The sequence below is a fragment of the Dromaius novaehollandiae genome, chromosome 3 (assembly GCF_036370855.1).
Source record: "Dromaius novaehollandiae isolate bDroNov1 chromosome 3, bDroNov1.hap1, whole genome shotgun sequence".
NCBI lineage: Eukaryota > Metazoa > Chordata > Aves > Casuariiformes > Dromaiidae > Dromaius > Dromaius novaehollandiae.
The window spans coordinates 67,803,887-67,817,610 of NC_088100.1; the positions used below are offsets into that span (position 1 = coordinate 67,803,887).

General features: G+C 39.5%; 1 protein-coding gene across 4 annotated transcripts in view; it reads right to left on the reverse strand.

The window, feature by feature from the left end:
* The window catches only part of TULP4 (TUB like protein 4), a 167,758-nt gene that overhangs the window by 12,471 nt on the left and 141,563 nt on the right, over positions 1-13,724 (reverse strand). For all 4 annotated transcript variants that reach the window (XM_064509097.1, XM_064509094.1, XM_064509095.1 and 1 more), the window contains 5 exons: positions 12,719-12,953; positions 12,064-12,208; positions 6,464-6,608; positions 5,098-5,191; positions 3,413-3,556 (listed from right to left, as the gene is read on the reverse strand). In XM_064509097.1, the coding sequence (XP_064365167.1) occupies positions 3,413-3,556; positions 5,098-5,191; positions 6,464-6,608; positions 12,064-12,208; positions 12,719-12,953 (763 nt within the window). The remainder of the gene's footprint in view (positions 1-3,412; positions 3,557-5,097; positions 5,192-6,463; positions 6,609-12,063; positions 12,209-12,718; positions 12,954-13,724) is intronic.

Consider the following 13,724-nt stretch of genomic DNA (forward strand, 5'->3'; position numbering starts at 1 on the left):
AGCTGGTAATATCAACATTGAGGTGACCTTTCCTGAATGATACTTCAGAGGTAAAGTTTAGAGTTCACTTTCACTTTACTGACTTTCATGGAAAAAGGATCTTACCTGATGGGTCTAAATTTTCTTTCATCCGTTGTCCAATTTTAACTATCTATTCAACAACTCCCACTCAAATCAATTAAAGTTTTTCTGAATCAGGACTAATCTCACATTAGTTTTCAGGGAAGTTTTTTAATAGGAAATACATTAATAAACTATAGAAAAGAAAATCTACTCAGAGATCTGTGGCCGCTTCATCTTTGTTCCTAATCCTAGAACCACTGATGTGGCTTCCTGACTTTCTCTAAGGCTGCCACTACACGATGGTTAGGCACAAAGGAGGCCAAGATGGCCCAGCTGGCCCAGGCTGATTCCGTTTGGAGCCAATCTGCTGTCACTGCATCATGCTGGATGGAGCTTCAGGAGGAGGACTCTATGAGCTAGCCCTGATCTGACAGCAATTACAAGCTTTGACTTAGATGCCTGATGACTACTGTCACCAAAAAAATAAAGGTAGATGGGAGAAAAAAAAAAGGAAAGTAGAAGAGCTACATTACAGACACTGTACAAATATTTAGTAAAATGTTCCCTAACTTAATGAGCTTAAAAGAAATGGAGAATACAGACAACAGTTGGGAAAAGGGAAATACTATTGCCCCTTGAGCATAATAGGTAACAAAGCAATCAGTAACATAAGAAAGAAGGAAGAAGATAAAATAGCAAGACAGAGGAATGTGAGGGAATGAAACACAGAAGACTTTTGCAAGTTCTTGAAAGAAGGTTTGCAAGGAAATGATGTGAGGAAAAAGATGGGAGGCCAGAAAGAATCAAGAAGTGGGTACTGTAGTCAGTACAACTACAGCATTAATGTCTGGACAGGTTGCAATCAGAACAGTGAAAAGATAATGAGTATGTGAAAAGTTGCCCATATATGGAGGAGAATAAGGGATAGTAAGGCAAGAAGCAATTCTGATCATTTTCAACAGAAAGCATAGGACTTGCTCCCATTCCTTTTGCAAACAATGGCAACACTGATCCCGGTGAAGACTATCACTGAGAAGCTTGAGAGTAATAGGGAAATGAGGACACCCAAATGAAGTACAGGTGCAGAAGTTAAGAAGAAACATAAGTGAAGAGAATGAATACTGTATACACAAAAGAAAGCCCAAGAATCTTGCCAGTTTTTTACTGTTTTTTCTAAATAAAGAACATGGAAAATGATCAGCAAGTTATTTTGGCAGGTTTCTGGCAGGAAAATAGACTACAGTCATATCCAGGATTATTTAAGTGGACAAATTCTGTGGAGAGTTGTGATTTGCTAGACCAGATCTGGCAAGAGACCCATTAATCAGGACTCCTCTGGCCACTAGCCAATTCCTAATTAATTTCTAATTAAAATTCTTTTAATCTACCCATGCCCCATAATTACATTTTTGATAGCATTAGGCTTTTATCAACATCAGTCACCACAGTAAAAGGTGGTAGGTACATAGATGTTTGTGACTAGGCTGGCAAATTTTCACAGTAGTTCTGCTCATTTTGTTAGAAGAAGGCCAACAGGTAAACTTAACTGACTCTAAGGCAGTGCTATTCTGTGCTTGGTTTGCCATGCATTCATCCTGATGCCTGCAGGTTAGCAATTTATTCTCCAGAGCTTGGCATTTAATTGTTACCTCGGTTTGAATGAACTAAAATGTTGTTGTCACGGGTATTAAGTGTCTATCCAAACAAAATTTCATTTGTCATGGTGTTGCTTAATATCACGAAGTGTTTAAATCCAGTGTTTCTTCATATTCCTCCAAAGATTTTTAATTGATTTGTTTACATAATTTGCAAGTTAAATCAATTGACTGTCCATTTGCCTTGCCAAATCACTACCGACTACATTAAAAAGCACCTGTCCCAAGAGCACCTCACTATTAAACACTCCACTGCCCAAAAGCAAGTTTCTACTACGTTTTTTCTCTCTCATGTAATCATTACTTACATTGCAATAAAATTTCCCCATTAGGATATGATACTTTTTTCCTTTACATACAGTCTTTCAGAGAGGATATCCCTGAAAGGTTTTTGGTTTTGTTTTTGTTTTTTTAAATCAAAGTAACCTTTATTTGCTCAGGGCTGGGATTATGTTTAATATTGGGAAATGTTGAGTGCTTCCCATGCAAAGGATATATGTGATTATCAATTTCTCTATTGTTTTCCTCAGATCCTAAAGGGAAGCACCATGTGGATGTAAAGTAGGCAAGCTAAGCACCAAATCACTGCAGAGTGAGCTTCGTTTTAAGTGGGTAAGTAACTCTTTGGGAGTCCAAAGGGCTACTTTGATGCTTGGGTCATACACGAGCTTGGGTGCTTTCAGCAGTCAAAACCCTGGTCCAATGCAATGGGAGTATTTCTATTAATTTCAACAGACTCTAGCCCAAGCTTTTAATTGCTCTGAAGCTCTCAGATTTCTTCCTCCTTAAAGAGTCCTGGGTGCCCATGAAGGCCACTCCTGAAGTTCGAAACAAATGTGACCTAGCAGTGGGAATTTAACTTCTTAGCTATAACATGCTGATTTTATTTGTACAATTTTTTTTTTGATTGGAGGAAATCCTAGGTACTTCTAGTCCTTTTATCTGTCAAACACACATCACCTGCATCCAGCCTCCCACTGCACTGCTTGAATCTTCTGCTACCTTACATCTCAGTGAAATGAGAAATTCCTTTCTGATCCTCTTTGTCTAAAGAACACTTAATTATTTTAGGCTCTCTGTAAGACCTGGAACTGATAAAAATCCAAATGGGCATTTAACACTTGTCAAATGGTGGCTATGTTATACAGGAACCTTACCTGTCCTCCAACCAAAGCACCTGTCAAGCAGGTTGTGCTTTGCTGCTGTCAGGTCACAAAAATGACCCTTACAGGCTTCCTATATATTATAAAACGGTTCTGTTCTACCAAGATGCAGAATACAAAGCTTCACTCTATGGAGAATTCTTAATGATTTAAATAGGTGATTGACTTTCTAATGAACTTTAAAGTTAGTAGCGATATATGGATTATATTACATATATATAATTATACACATTTATACATACATCTATATGTATTTGCATATATTTATATACTTTTTAATATATTTATAACTATCAATATCTATCTATTAAACATTATATTATATAAAATTATATTATATTATAATTAAACATTATATTATTATATTATATTATCTCTATATTAAACATTATATTCCAAGTCAGTTCTATAGGGCTCTCTTAGACTAAAAGATTTTGAGTTGTGTGCTTAGCAGAGGGGGCTAGGCACTCAAGTGATCTGTCCTCCAGCTAGCTTAGCCCATAACATGGCAGAGCTCCCATTCATTCTTACCTGGTAAATCATCTTCATCTTCACTGAAAACATTTGGATTAAAGACGGGCAAGTTAATGTAGTCCATTGAAATCTTCCGCACTTCTGGCAGATATATGGTCATCTGCCTGGGCTGAAGATGCAGCAAACTGGTTTTATATATTACTAGGGATGGAGAATAGGAAGAAATAAAAGAAAAAAATGTTAAACAGAGAGAATCTAAAGCTAAGAAAGAATCAATTCAAAGCAGAGATGGGCTATGATTATTTTCATATAGTTTATTAATGAACAAATAAATGCGCGTGTGGGCCATTCTTAACCACATCATTATGTACTACTTTCAATGGACAGGATGAAAGGAATTGATTAATAATCACACAAAATTACAAATAATCTGTAGAAATAACCAATTTCTTCATCTAATTTTCATCTCTTTTTAGGGAAGGAAAACTATTTTTCCATTTTATTTTTGAAACTCTTCACCACAGGATCCTATAGATTTATATGAGTTGAGGAGAAAACGGGAAAGTTCTCAGAAAGGAAGTCTACTGAGGGTAATTATATTCAACAAAACCCCTCCTGGCTCAAGAAGTGCCTGGGACCCAAGCTGTTGGAAACTGGGAGAATATCTGAAGGAACTATCATTCCACATTTGCTCTGTATTTATATCTTTCCCTAGGTATCTGTCACTGATACTGAGAGAATATTGAGTTATAGGGACCTCTGGTGTGAGTCATTCACATTACTGTTCGACAGACATTGCAAATATGGATGTCAAATTTTTTTTGACAGTCTCCTGGAGGAATGGTACTTCATAAACAGTGGTAAATGACAAATAAAGTGGCTGGAACAAAGCTGAGAGTTTCCATAACAGTTTAATAAATGGAAGGTGCCATTGCCCTATAATAGCAGGCCTGGTTATCCCTACGGGTGACAACATCCTGAGAGGACAGCTTTTGTCTGAAGGCTGGGCCAGAGAGGGCCCTCTTCCCAGCAGTTGGGACTCCATCTCTTGTCAGAGAATAGTCAATATGGTCACAAAAAATATCTATTTAATTAACTGTGCATCCAGGGCCTCATTATGTAATCTTACCTTAACTAGATAATGAAACACAATCAAAAAAGCTTTTTTTTTCCAAAGAGCTCTTAAAACTCCTACACAAGAGACTAGAAAACTGCTACTTTTAGTGAAGACTACTGTGTTACTGATGCTCCTGCAAGAGAACCATGTGATAATGCTATGCAATGACATAAGGAATCTTAAGCACAATGTTAAAAGAGCTTTTTTTAATATTATTTTGGAATTATTGGTGGCTGAATGACTATAAAAATTTGAACTCTTAAAATATTTCTAACAATTACTGAAACTTAGAAACTGTGATTTTTATAGTCTTCTTGCAAAAATTTTGTTTATTCTTTCGTTCTTTGTTCAAATAAACTGAACAAACAAAGGTCTGGCTTGACAGTTAATTAATCTTTATATCATATTTTTAAGTCTTCTAACATTTTGTTGAGATCTCATTTTTGTATATAGACATTTGAATCTCTTAGAGTGATTAAAAAAAAAATCTAATTCCTACTGTCCACAGAAAATAACCACTTTGTTAAAGAAGTCTTTTGATCACTTTAAAAAGATCATATCATGTAAGCTTGCTACTTGTTAGCAAGAGTTTGACATGCAAAAAATTGAAAGAGTTTACTTTTACCTGCACCAAGGTTAGTTGGTAGGAAAGCAGCCAAACCCACAATTTTAAATTTGGTTCCCCAGATGTTAGATGTGACCTGAGCAAGGTAGTTTTGCTGCAGAGAAAAAACAAGTTTGTTTTCACCCAATAAAATCTGTACCAAGCTCTAATAAAAACCCTGCAGAGCAATCAAGCTATTGCAAGTGATAATACAATTTCAGTTCCTTCTGTTTTTATTTTATTTAGAAACAGCCTAATGTGTCTATGTATCAACTGTTACACCCTGTCATTAAGAAGTCCTTCTTTGATATCTGAACACCATCAGAAATGACGTCCACAACAACCACATAGACTGCTTACAGCTGCTGAAGAACTGGAGAACATCATCGCTGCCTAATGAGAACAGGACTGTTCAGATGCTTCCTCTTCCTGCACAACAACAGAGTGCAGTTATTTGGTATTTCGGGAAGTAGTATTGCCTGCCCTTTCGTTCTATGCTTAAGAATCACTTTATAAACAATAAATAAGATAGAAGTGAATTATTCACAGTGACAAACATATTTTTCCTGAAGCTTCCAAAGCAGTTTCCCAAACCACTGCATTCATGGTGGTCAAATTACGGATCTGAAAGATTAAGTGATTTACTCAAAAGCCAAGAGTGATGCTGTCAGCATCAGGAATAGAATCTAAGTCGCCAGTCTGTTCCATTCAAAGGACTTTTGGGCCTTTCTACAGTTACTGCTATGTAAGTGATCTAGAACATTTTACTGTAAAGAAAAAAGTGAAATGGTGCAGATGGGGAGGGGAGAGGAAAGGAAAAAGGAAAGGAGCAAGAGAACACACTTTGGTACTAATGAAATGTTTGGCCCACACAGTTCTACACCCTGCTGAGTTTCATCTACCCATAGATTATAACATGAAGAGCACAAAATGGTAATTGTTTGCCTTTTCCAATTATGGCTGTTCCACATAATTATGAAATAGATAACATTTGGCCCCCTGACCCAAAGATTTCTTTGTCTTTGCAGATTCCTAGCAAAGCAGGTAACTTTGGTGGCATGACGATAGCTCTGAGGAACTGAGTAAGGACCATTTTAACAATGCTTTCCAACAGTCAAGAACATCACGTAGAATAAAATCTCTCACCTGAGAATTATTAAGAGAAGTCAGTGGGGCCAGGATTTATCAAACAGTGACATCCAATATTCCACTGATAATTCCCAACATAAATATTTAACTGAAAAATGGGATTCTATAGTTGTTTCATCTAATAGCTGTAACTAAAAGACAATGTTTTATTGGTGATCACTGGATCTACACATCATATCTCCATCCAGAAGAAGCAAGCTGTATTTGTATTCAGGTCTGGTAACAATGCACACTATACCTGAGTAATATCTTCTAAAGGAAACTCTCTTCGGGTTAGGCTTGGTGAACCAATAGAAGGTTTCCTTATTGGTAACCTTGGAGATCTTGATATCTCCTGTGCAGCTCGTGACATCTTTGGAGATTTGCGAGCTTCTATATTGATTCTGCATATAAAGTAACAATTAGAATCATCAACTGGCATGTCAAAATGCACAAAATTAATGTCTTCAAATATACAGATGGTAATAAAAAACTGGTATGGTGTTATCTAGGTGACCAGTGGAAACTATTTAGTCTACAGGATAGAGAGCTATGGGTCAAATTAAAGATGATGTATAAAGCCCAACACACTTGCAGTAACTCAGATCATACACTCTCAGATTCATTTAACAAAGCCTACAGCAGTTCTGCCAGATGCAATAAAGTCTCCACTAATCCATAAAGATGTGCAAGGCTGCATTATTTCAGCTATGCAGACTTTGAGCAAAGCCTGTGGAAATGGAAAGGTGACATCTCAGCTGGCAGAGCTCAGCCATAGTAAGGCAAATCAAGGTTCCACAAACTTAGTCAGTGCTCTCGCTCTAAGCCAGAAGTTACTTACTCCTACCTCCCATTACATAAAAGGTGTTCAGAATGCGAGATCAAGGAACTGAAAAAGCTCACTGGTGGAAAAAAAGCAGCAAACAGAATTTACATTTCAAAAGTAGATTTTATATACCAAGGCAAGCACACAGTTTTTTTCCTCCTGAGCCATTTCTGCTTTAGGCTCAGGAATTGATGATTCTTTTGTCAAATACCTCAACTGAAACTTGGGTATCTCACACCGTCATATGAAAGGTTCCATTTTCTTTGCCTCATGCTAGGGCATCTTATAATATAAAGTCATTGGAAAAGCGTCAGCTGCAATCAGAAGGCATCAAGGCCTTAATCCTGCAAGATGCAGCTAGCAGGTAGATATTGGTGCCTATGAGAAGCATCAGTGACATCAGTGAGGCTCTGTGAAGGTGCAGAGCGCTGCCTATGCACATTAGGAATGTACTGAGTAGGTGGCAGGAAAGCATCCAGAATAATAAATAGCTTAGAATTTTGCATATTGTTACAGAACCTCAAATGTCTAGGAGGATTTGTTTGTTATGGCTTCACCACAGCTGCAGCACCACCTACGCCAGGATCAATAGCATGGACTTACGAAGGATTCTGAAAATACCCGAGGAGGCAAATGCTTTAACTAGACCAGCAATCCTAAGCATTGAGGAAGTAAAAACACGGACTCTCTGGAGGGGAAAAAGGGTTCACATGTGGCAGGGGCAGTTTTGGGAGAGTTTTCAGTATTTTTCCTTGAGACTGCGCTCAGGGAGAAGTGGTTCTCTATTGCATCCCATTACCTTTTGCTTCAGAACCTTCCCTAATGTCCACCTTAACACCAGTCTCTGAGATCCCCCCAGAACTGCACACGGGAGGAACCACTCCTCCAGAAGAATCCTACCTGCCCATACCATCTGTAGGTGGGAACACTCATAAATGACGTGAGGGAACTCTGCCCAAAGGTTACACTAATAATTCAACCTTGGGACAAAACAAAAGATATATAAAATTGTTGGAATGGAGGAGAACTCTAACTTAATTATAATCTCAGAAATTTCAGTCTCACTAATTATGGAGTAATGAGCATTTGGAAACAGGTACAACTGGTACATAGGAAACGAGCGTGCACAAAATTTGCATGAAAACATAGGCAGCCACAGCTGTCTGAGGATCATGTTTTCTCCTTACTTATAGCTGGGGCATAACGGGAGCTGTAACTTGGAAGTACCATGCTGATAACACCTTTATAGGAGATCATCATTGTTCATTATGGTTATTAACTGAGTTAGGCACTGGTCAAAGTTACCTTTTACTGAGGAACTTCTTGGCATGGTGGAGGACTGAAATAAAGGTTTCTGTAATGCTGTCAGTAGATATAACTGTATAATTGTAATTCTGTATTCAGCTCAGAACAGTCGTGGTTCATTTGATCACTTTACCCTAATTGTACTAACACTACCCAGGTGGTTGAAAGCACCCTATGGTGGACATGGCCAGAACTGTTTAGGATTTTATCAAATTGCCCTCAAGGTTTAAAACATGAAATAAAAGATCTTATCAGCTCTCTGTGGAAGGCAGGCAATATGGCTTTGGGAGCTTGGCACTTGAAAGATACTGAAAGATACTGAAAGATATAACTTTAATATCATACTAACCATCTCCAAAGCAGCTGCAGGACTCCTTACCAAAAGAGGGAGAGGGTCCATTCAATTTTCAAAATCTAGTATTATATTGATAGCCACTTCAGAAGCGGTTAAAATCACAATGTAATTTATGTGGTCTGTCTGCACAGCTTTCACCAATGTGACTTAGGATGCTGCTTATACATAAATACAATTAGCCCTTAATAAATACCCTTCTTCTATGATACATAATATCAAAGGATGCCTGTGGCCACTGTGTTTATGGGCCCATGGCTTACTGGAGGATAGGAAATCACAGTGAGCTTTCAGAAATACTTGGATTACTATTTGGGAAAGGTGTAAAAGAGGTATCTCTCAAATCCAGGGCAAGGCACATGGATAACACACAACTACTACAACCAGTACGAGGAGGTGAGTGTGAAGGGAACTGGGTAGTACATCAGAGGTATGGGATGTCCCTATCACAAATGGGTCTGAGTTTTTAGTGCAAAACATCCTTAGTTGAGATCAAGAAATCTGGATTGGAACAGAGACTCTTTGGGGAGGATGGCTCTGACAACCACCAGAGCCTTCATGCACCTGACCCGTTTGTAACAGGGTATGGCTTACTCTCCAACCATGAGTATGTTGGGAGGAAAATGCTGCCCTCCTATGGGACAAACGGGACTAGTCCACAAGCACACCTAATAAACTAATGTGCTACCCACCAAACTCTGGGGCCCATTTACGCTCATCATGCGGGGTAATTGCTCCAACTGTTCTGTCCCTTTGTAACCCAGGAAAATCTAACTACAGGAACTGATTTACCAATGGATTGGAGCAATGAAGTGTCCTACTCCAACACACAGAACTGGGACAAAATTTAACAGCAACTGTAGAATATCAACCACAAGGCAAGAGAAAGGATATTCCTCACCACCCAAGCCAAGGCTTCAGAGAGCCGTTAAGAACATGTAGCCACTATCCCTGAAGACTGCAAAATGACTTTGGTTGTTCCAACAGAAAACAAATATCACATCATATCACCTGGACTGCCATTTACGAGCATAACTAGCATTACTTTTGATTTACTATGCTTAATGCATTTAAGATGTTGTGCACTGACCAAGAAACAACAGAAACAGGAAACTCAGCAGAAATGCACTTACTCAGACCTGCAAGCCCCTAAAAAATGCATCAGAGCAAGACTAGATCTGCTGCTGCACAAGTGCAGTCCTTCTAGGAGGTAGGATAGAAAACACCAGAGTAGACTACAGAAATGCTGTACAAGGAGAGGAGATCGTGCCATCCTCTCTGGTTTTACCATTAAGTGGAACATTAGGTTATCTATCTATTAAAGCCTAATCATATTAAACATAAAGACCAGGGGAGCAATGCCAGAGGAAGGACCCTAACAACCTAATCAGTGAAAACAGATTACACTCGGCTATTCCTAAGACTGCCAAAGGATGATAATTAGAACATTGTCCCTAGTGCAAAACCTCCCAAAATGAGTTAGCTAAAGAAACTCTCTCCCTTGAATACTTTGCAAACTAAAGGAGGTTATTGCCTAAAGGTGTGTAGGACTTATTACAGGATGCAAGGGAAAGAGAATTCTGGGATTCTGTAATACCTATTAAGGGGTGTTTTATGGAGATTGTGGGAATTTGCAGAACTTTTTATTGGAGGTTTAAGGGGAGGACCAAAAGTGGAGAAAGGGAGGGAAAATACAGAGAAAAGGGGACATGAGGGCTAGTCAGTATGCTGGTCTGGCTGTGCCCTGCACTTGATCAACACAGTCTATCCCACCTTTTTGTTAAATTCCACTCACAACTGATTTCTGTGTGAGTATGCTCTCGCCTTCTTATTATATTAACTATATTCACAGCAATTTTTTGTGTGAGTATGCTCTCTATATATGCTAGCAAATTTCAAGTTGACTTAGGTGATAAGTTTGATGAGAAGTCTGAGTGCCAGTGGCTGAAGTGGGACCATGAGCCTGAAGGGGCCAGCCTGTAGGTCTGGGTGCAGGCAACCAGAGACCTCTAGCCAGGAGATGGCAGCCAACTACTGGACAGCTTGAGTGTTTTGGACCAGCTGCTGGAGAGACCCATATGGTGTGCATGCTCATATTCTACTAGCGAACTTCAATCCCGATGAGCCAGAGTGAGGGTACAGGATTAAGCCATCCGTATTGTTCATATTTATGGAGTGCTGCTTGTGTTTATGTGGGTGTCAGTAAAGACACTGATCTCTCTCTGTGTTGATATGTGTGGCAAACTGTGCGTGTGTTGTATCTGGTGCGTGAACCTATTGGGAATAGTTCCTCGGCCTCACTCCTGGATGGACCTAGAAATGGGAACTGCAGCAGCTGCATCTAGCAGATTAGGATGGAAGCAGCTCTTGGTCTCAGTGGACACCAAAGACCGCTCTAGCAGGCTACGGAGGAGAAATCTCACAAATTCTGAAATATACCAGATCGAGCAACCTCTAGCAGATCAGACTCCTAATGCCAAAATCAAAAAAGGGGAAATAGCTCACTCTTGCATATCTATGCTTATATACTGCATGATCTTATACACAATAAAACCAAAACAGAAGCACTTCCTCTCTAAATGATACTTCACTTCAGTTAATGCAATCCTGTCTGTACAGCACGAAGAACACTGAAAACCTGAATTGCAATGCTGGAGCTATGAGGTACTAATACTCTACAAACAACAAACCAGCACAAAATGCTCAATTTAATGTTATATTTATTATTTCCTCCTCTGCACCACTCAACAAAGCATGTATGGACACTGCTATGGAATTGAATTGGCAGGATCATAAAATTTGAGTTGAACACAACACGATTATTTTGCCAATTATACAAACAAAACAACTCAAAACCACGCTGCTTTTCATTTGACCTTTTCATTACAGATACAGTTTCTTGCCAAACAGATAGTGATTTTTCTCACTTACACTTTCAGATCAAAAAAAATTGCATACTATTCTGTATGTAACTAGGAGAGGACAGACAGCAGACCAAAGACTGAACTACAGATTCTCATACAAATAACATTTCTTGGTTTTCGTGGACCATGCCCTTAATTTATTCTGGGCTGATAAGCTGCCATAAGAGATAGACCAAACGTAGGCCTTTGCCTACATTATTACTGCAGCTAAATACAGAAGAGGATTTTAAAGGCTACAGAAAGTCTCCAGTGTTGCTCCTCACAGGGGAAAAAGGCCAAGCCTCCTGAAAACGTGCAGTTTGCTCAGGTAAATTACTGCCTATAAACATTCGCTTTTAATTTTATGAGGTGTCAAAACAGCGTTTAAAAAAAAAAAGAAAACAGGAAAAGAAAAAGAAAAAAGCAAGCAAGAAAACCTGGGAAAAAAGAAGAAATCTCCAAGAAATGATTACCTGGGGAGTTTAGGTGATTTGCTGGCTCGGCTGATTTTGGGAGATTTCTTTGCTGCCCAGTCATCACTCAGTTCGATATCGCTGGAGTCAGAGCAGTTGCAGCTGTCAATCACAGTGGAAATCAAGCTGTTTCCATAGATTTCATCTAGCAAGACAGGCCCCAAAAAACGTAAGTGCTGCTTCAGAAAACTGACCCAGTTACAACTATCAGTCATCAGAAGCATAAACCTGATCCACAGGTAGTAGCTGAGATAAAATTGTGCAGAGATAATTAACTGTTTGTCACCCTGCCTAGTATAAACTCAAAATTTCCAACGGCCTGAACTCAAGTGAACAGCGTTCAGTGGGGTGAATAGCATTCGAGTGGCTTCAAAATTGAGAATAAAGAGTATTTCCTGCTAATTAGCAATCTATTCCCCACCATTCAGAATACAAGAAGTTCCCTTTTGTGAAACAGAAGACAGCGCGGTATAATTTCAGAGGCTTGAGTCTAGGTTATGTTGAAGAGCTTTTTACAGCAGAAAAATCATTTCAGATGCCATCTTCCATGTTGCATGGAAGATTACAGAGATACAGAGATTTTCAGTAATGATTGGGATTTAAGATCCAGGGTATTGCTAAATCATTTTTATACAGAGCTACAATTCACTTCTACCTGCTTTTCCATCTGTTTTAGGATCCATGATGACAAACTCTGGTCGCAACTTGCTGATACGACGTCCTTTCAGGATAGGCACCAATCCCCCAAGGTATTCCAAGTACAGAGTATAACATGGGCCACCGACCTCCGGATCATCCTCCGTCCGCTTCATCGTGCAGTGAAGCCGTTCGTTGCCAGCTGTTGGGTAGCTGACAAAATCTCTCATATTGTTTGGGTCTGGGATAGGAGGCTTAATTGAATGAAGGAAGGAAAAAGAAAGTTTCCTATAGGTTACTGTTTTTTTCCTGTGGCTACTTAATCCCAATCCAACTAACTGAATTTGAATCCAGCTCTAATTTAACAGGTCAGGATTAGTGCAGGCTACTGTGTGAGCTGATGTGTGACCCACACACAAGGAAGAGTAGCTGCATGTTATTTAGTTAGATCAAAAGCAGCTGTACCTAGAATAAAAGAACTTGTTACATCAGAGAGGAAGGTTGGACTTGCAGTTGGAGCACTGAGTGAGCCAAGAAATCTGTATTCAAGTCCCGGGCCTACCACAGACTTCTATTTTAACTAATGTGGTCAAGTCCAAATCCCAGCGTATCTTGCTTCCTGTTGCCCTCTGAAGTGAACTTTGCCACTCATGCTCCTAGTCCCTGCCAGCACTGGTGCATGCTATGCCACTATGCAATGATGAAAAAAGCTCTGAAAAAAGTTTGCACCTCTTAAACCACCCCATTCACCTCTAAGGAGATGAGCCATCCTTGCTGAGAGCATATTTGCACTGCAAGGCAGAGCCAGGATAACGTACGAAGCTGTGCTGAGAAGGCTCTAGAAATGCCCATGAAACAGCAGGGACACGCAGCTTCTGGAAACTGCTTCGGCCTCTCAGCCCAGCAACTGCTTCCCAGCCCAGCATCCCCTCTGGGAGGAGATAGAGGGGCTACCAGCAAGGACATGATCCCATATCCCTCTGTCCCTCTGATGTCCATCCTGGCTCCAAGCCCTCACTCAGCAC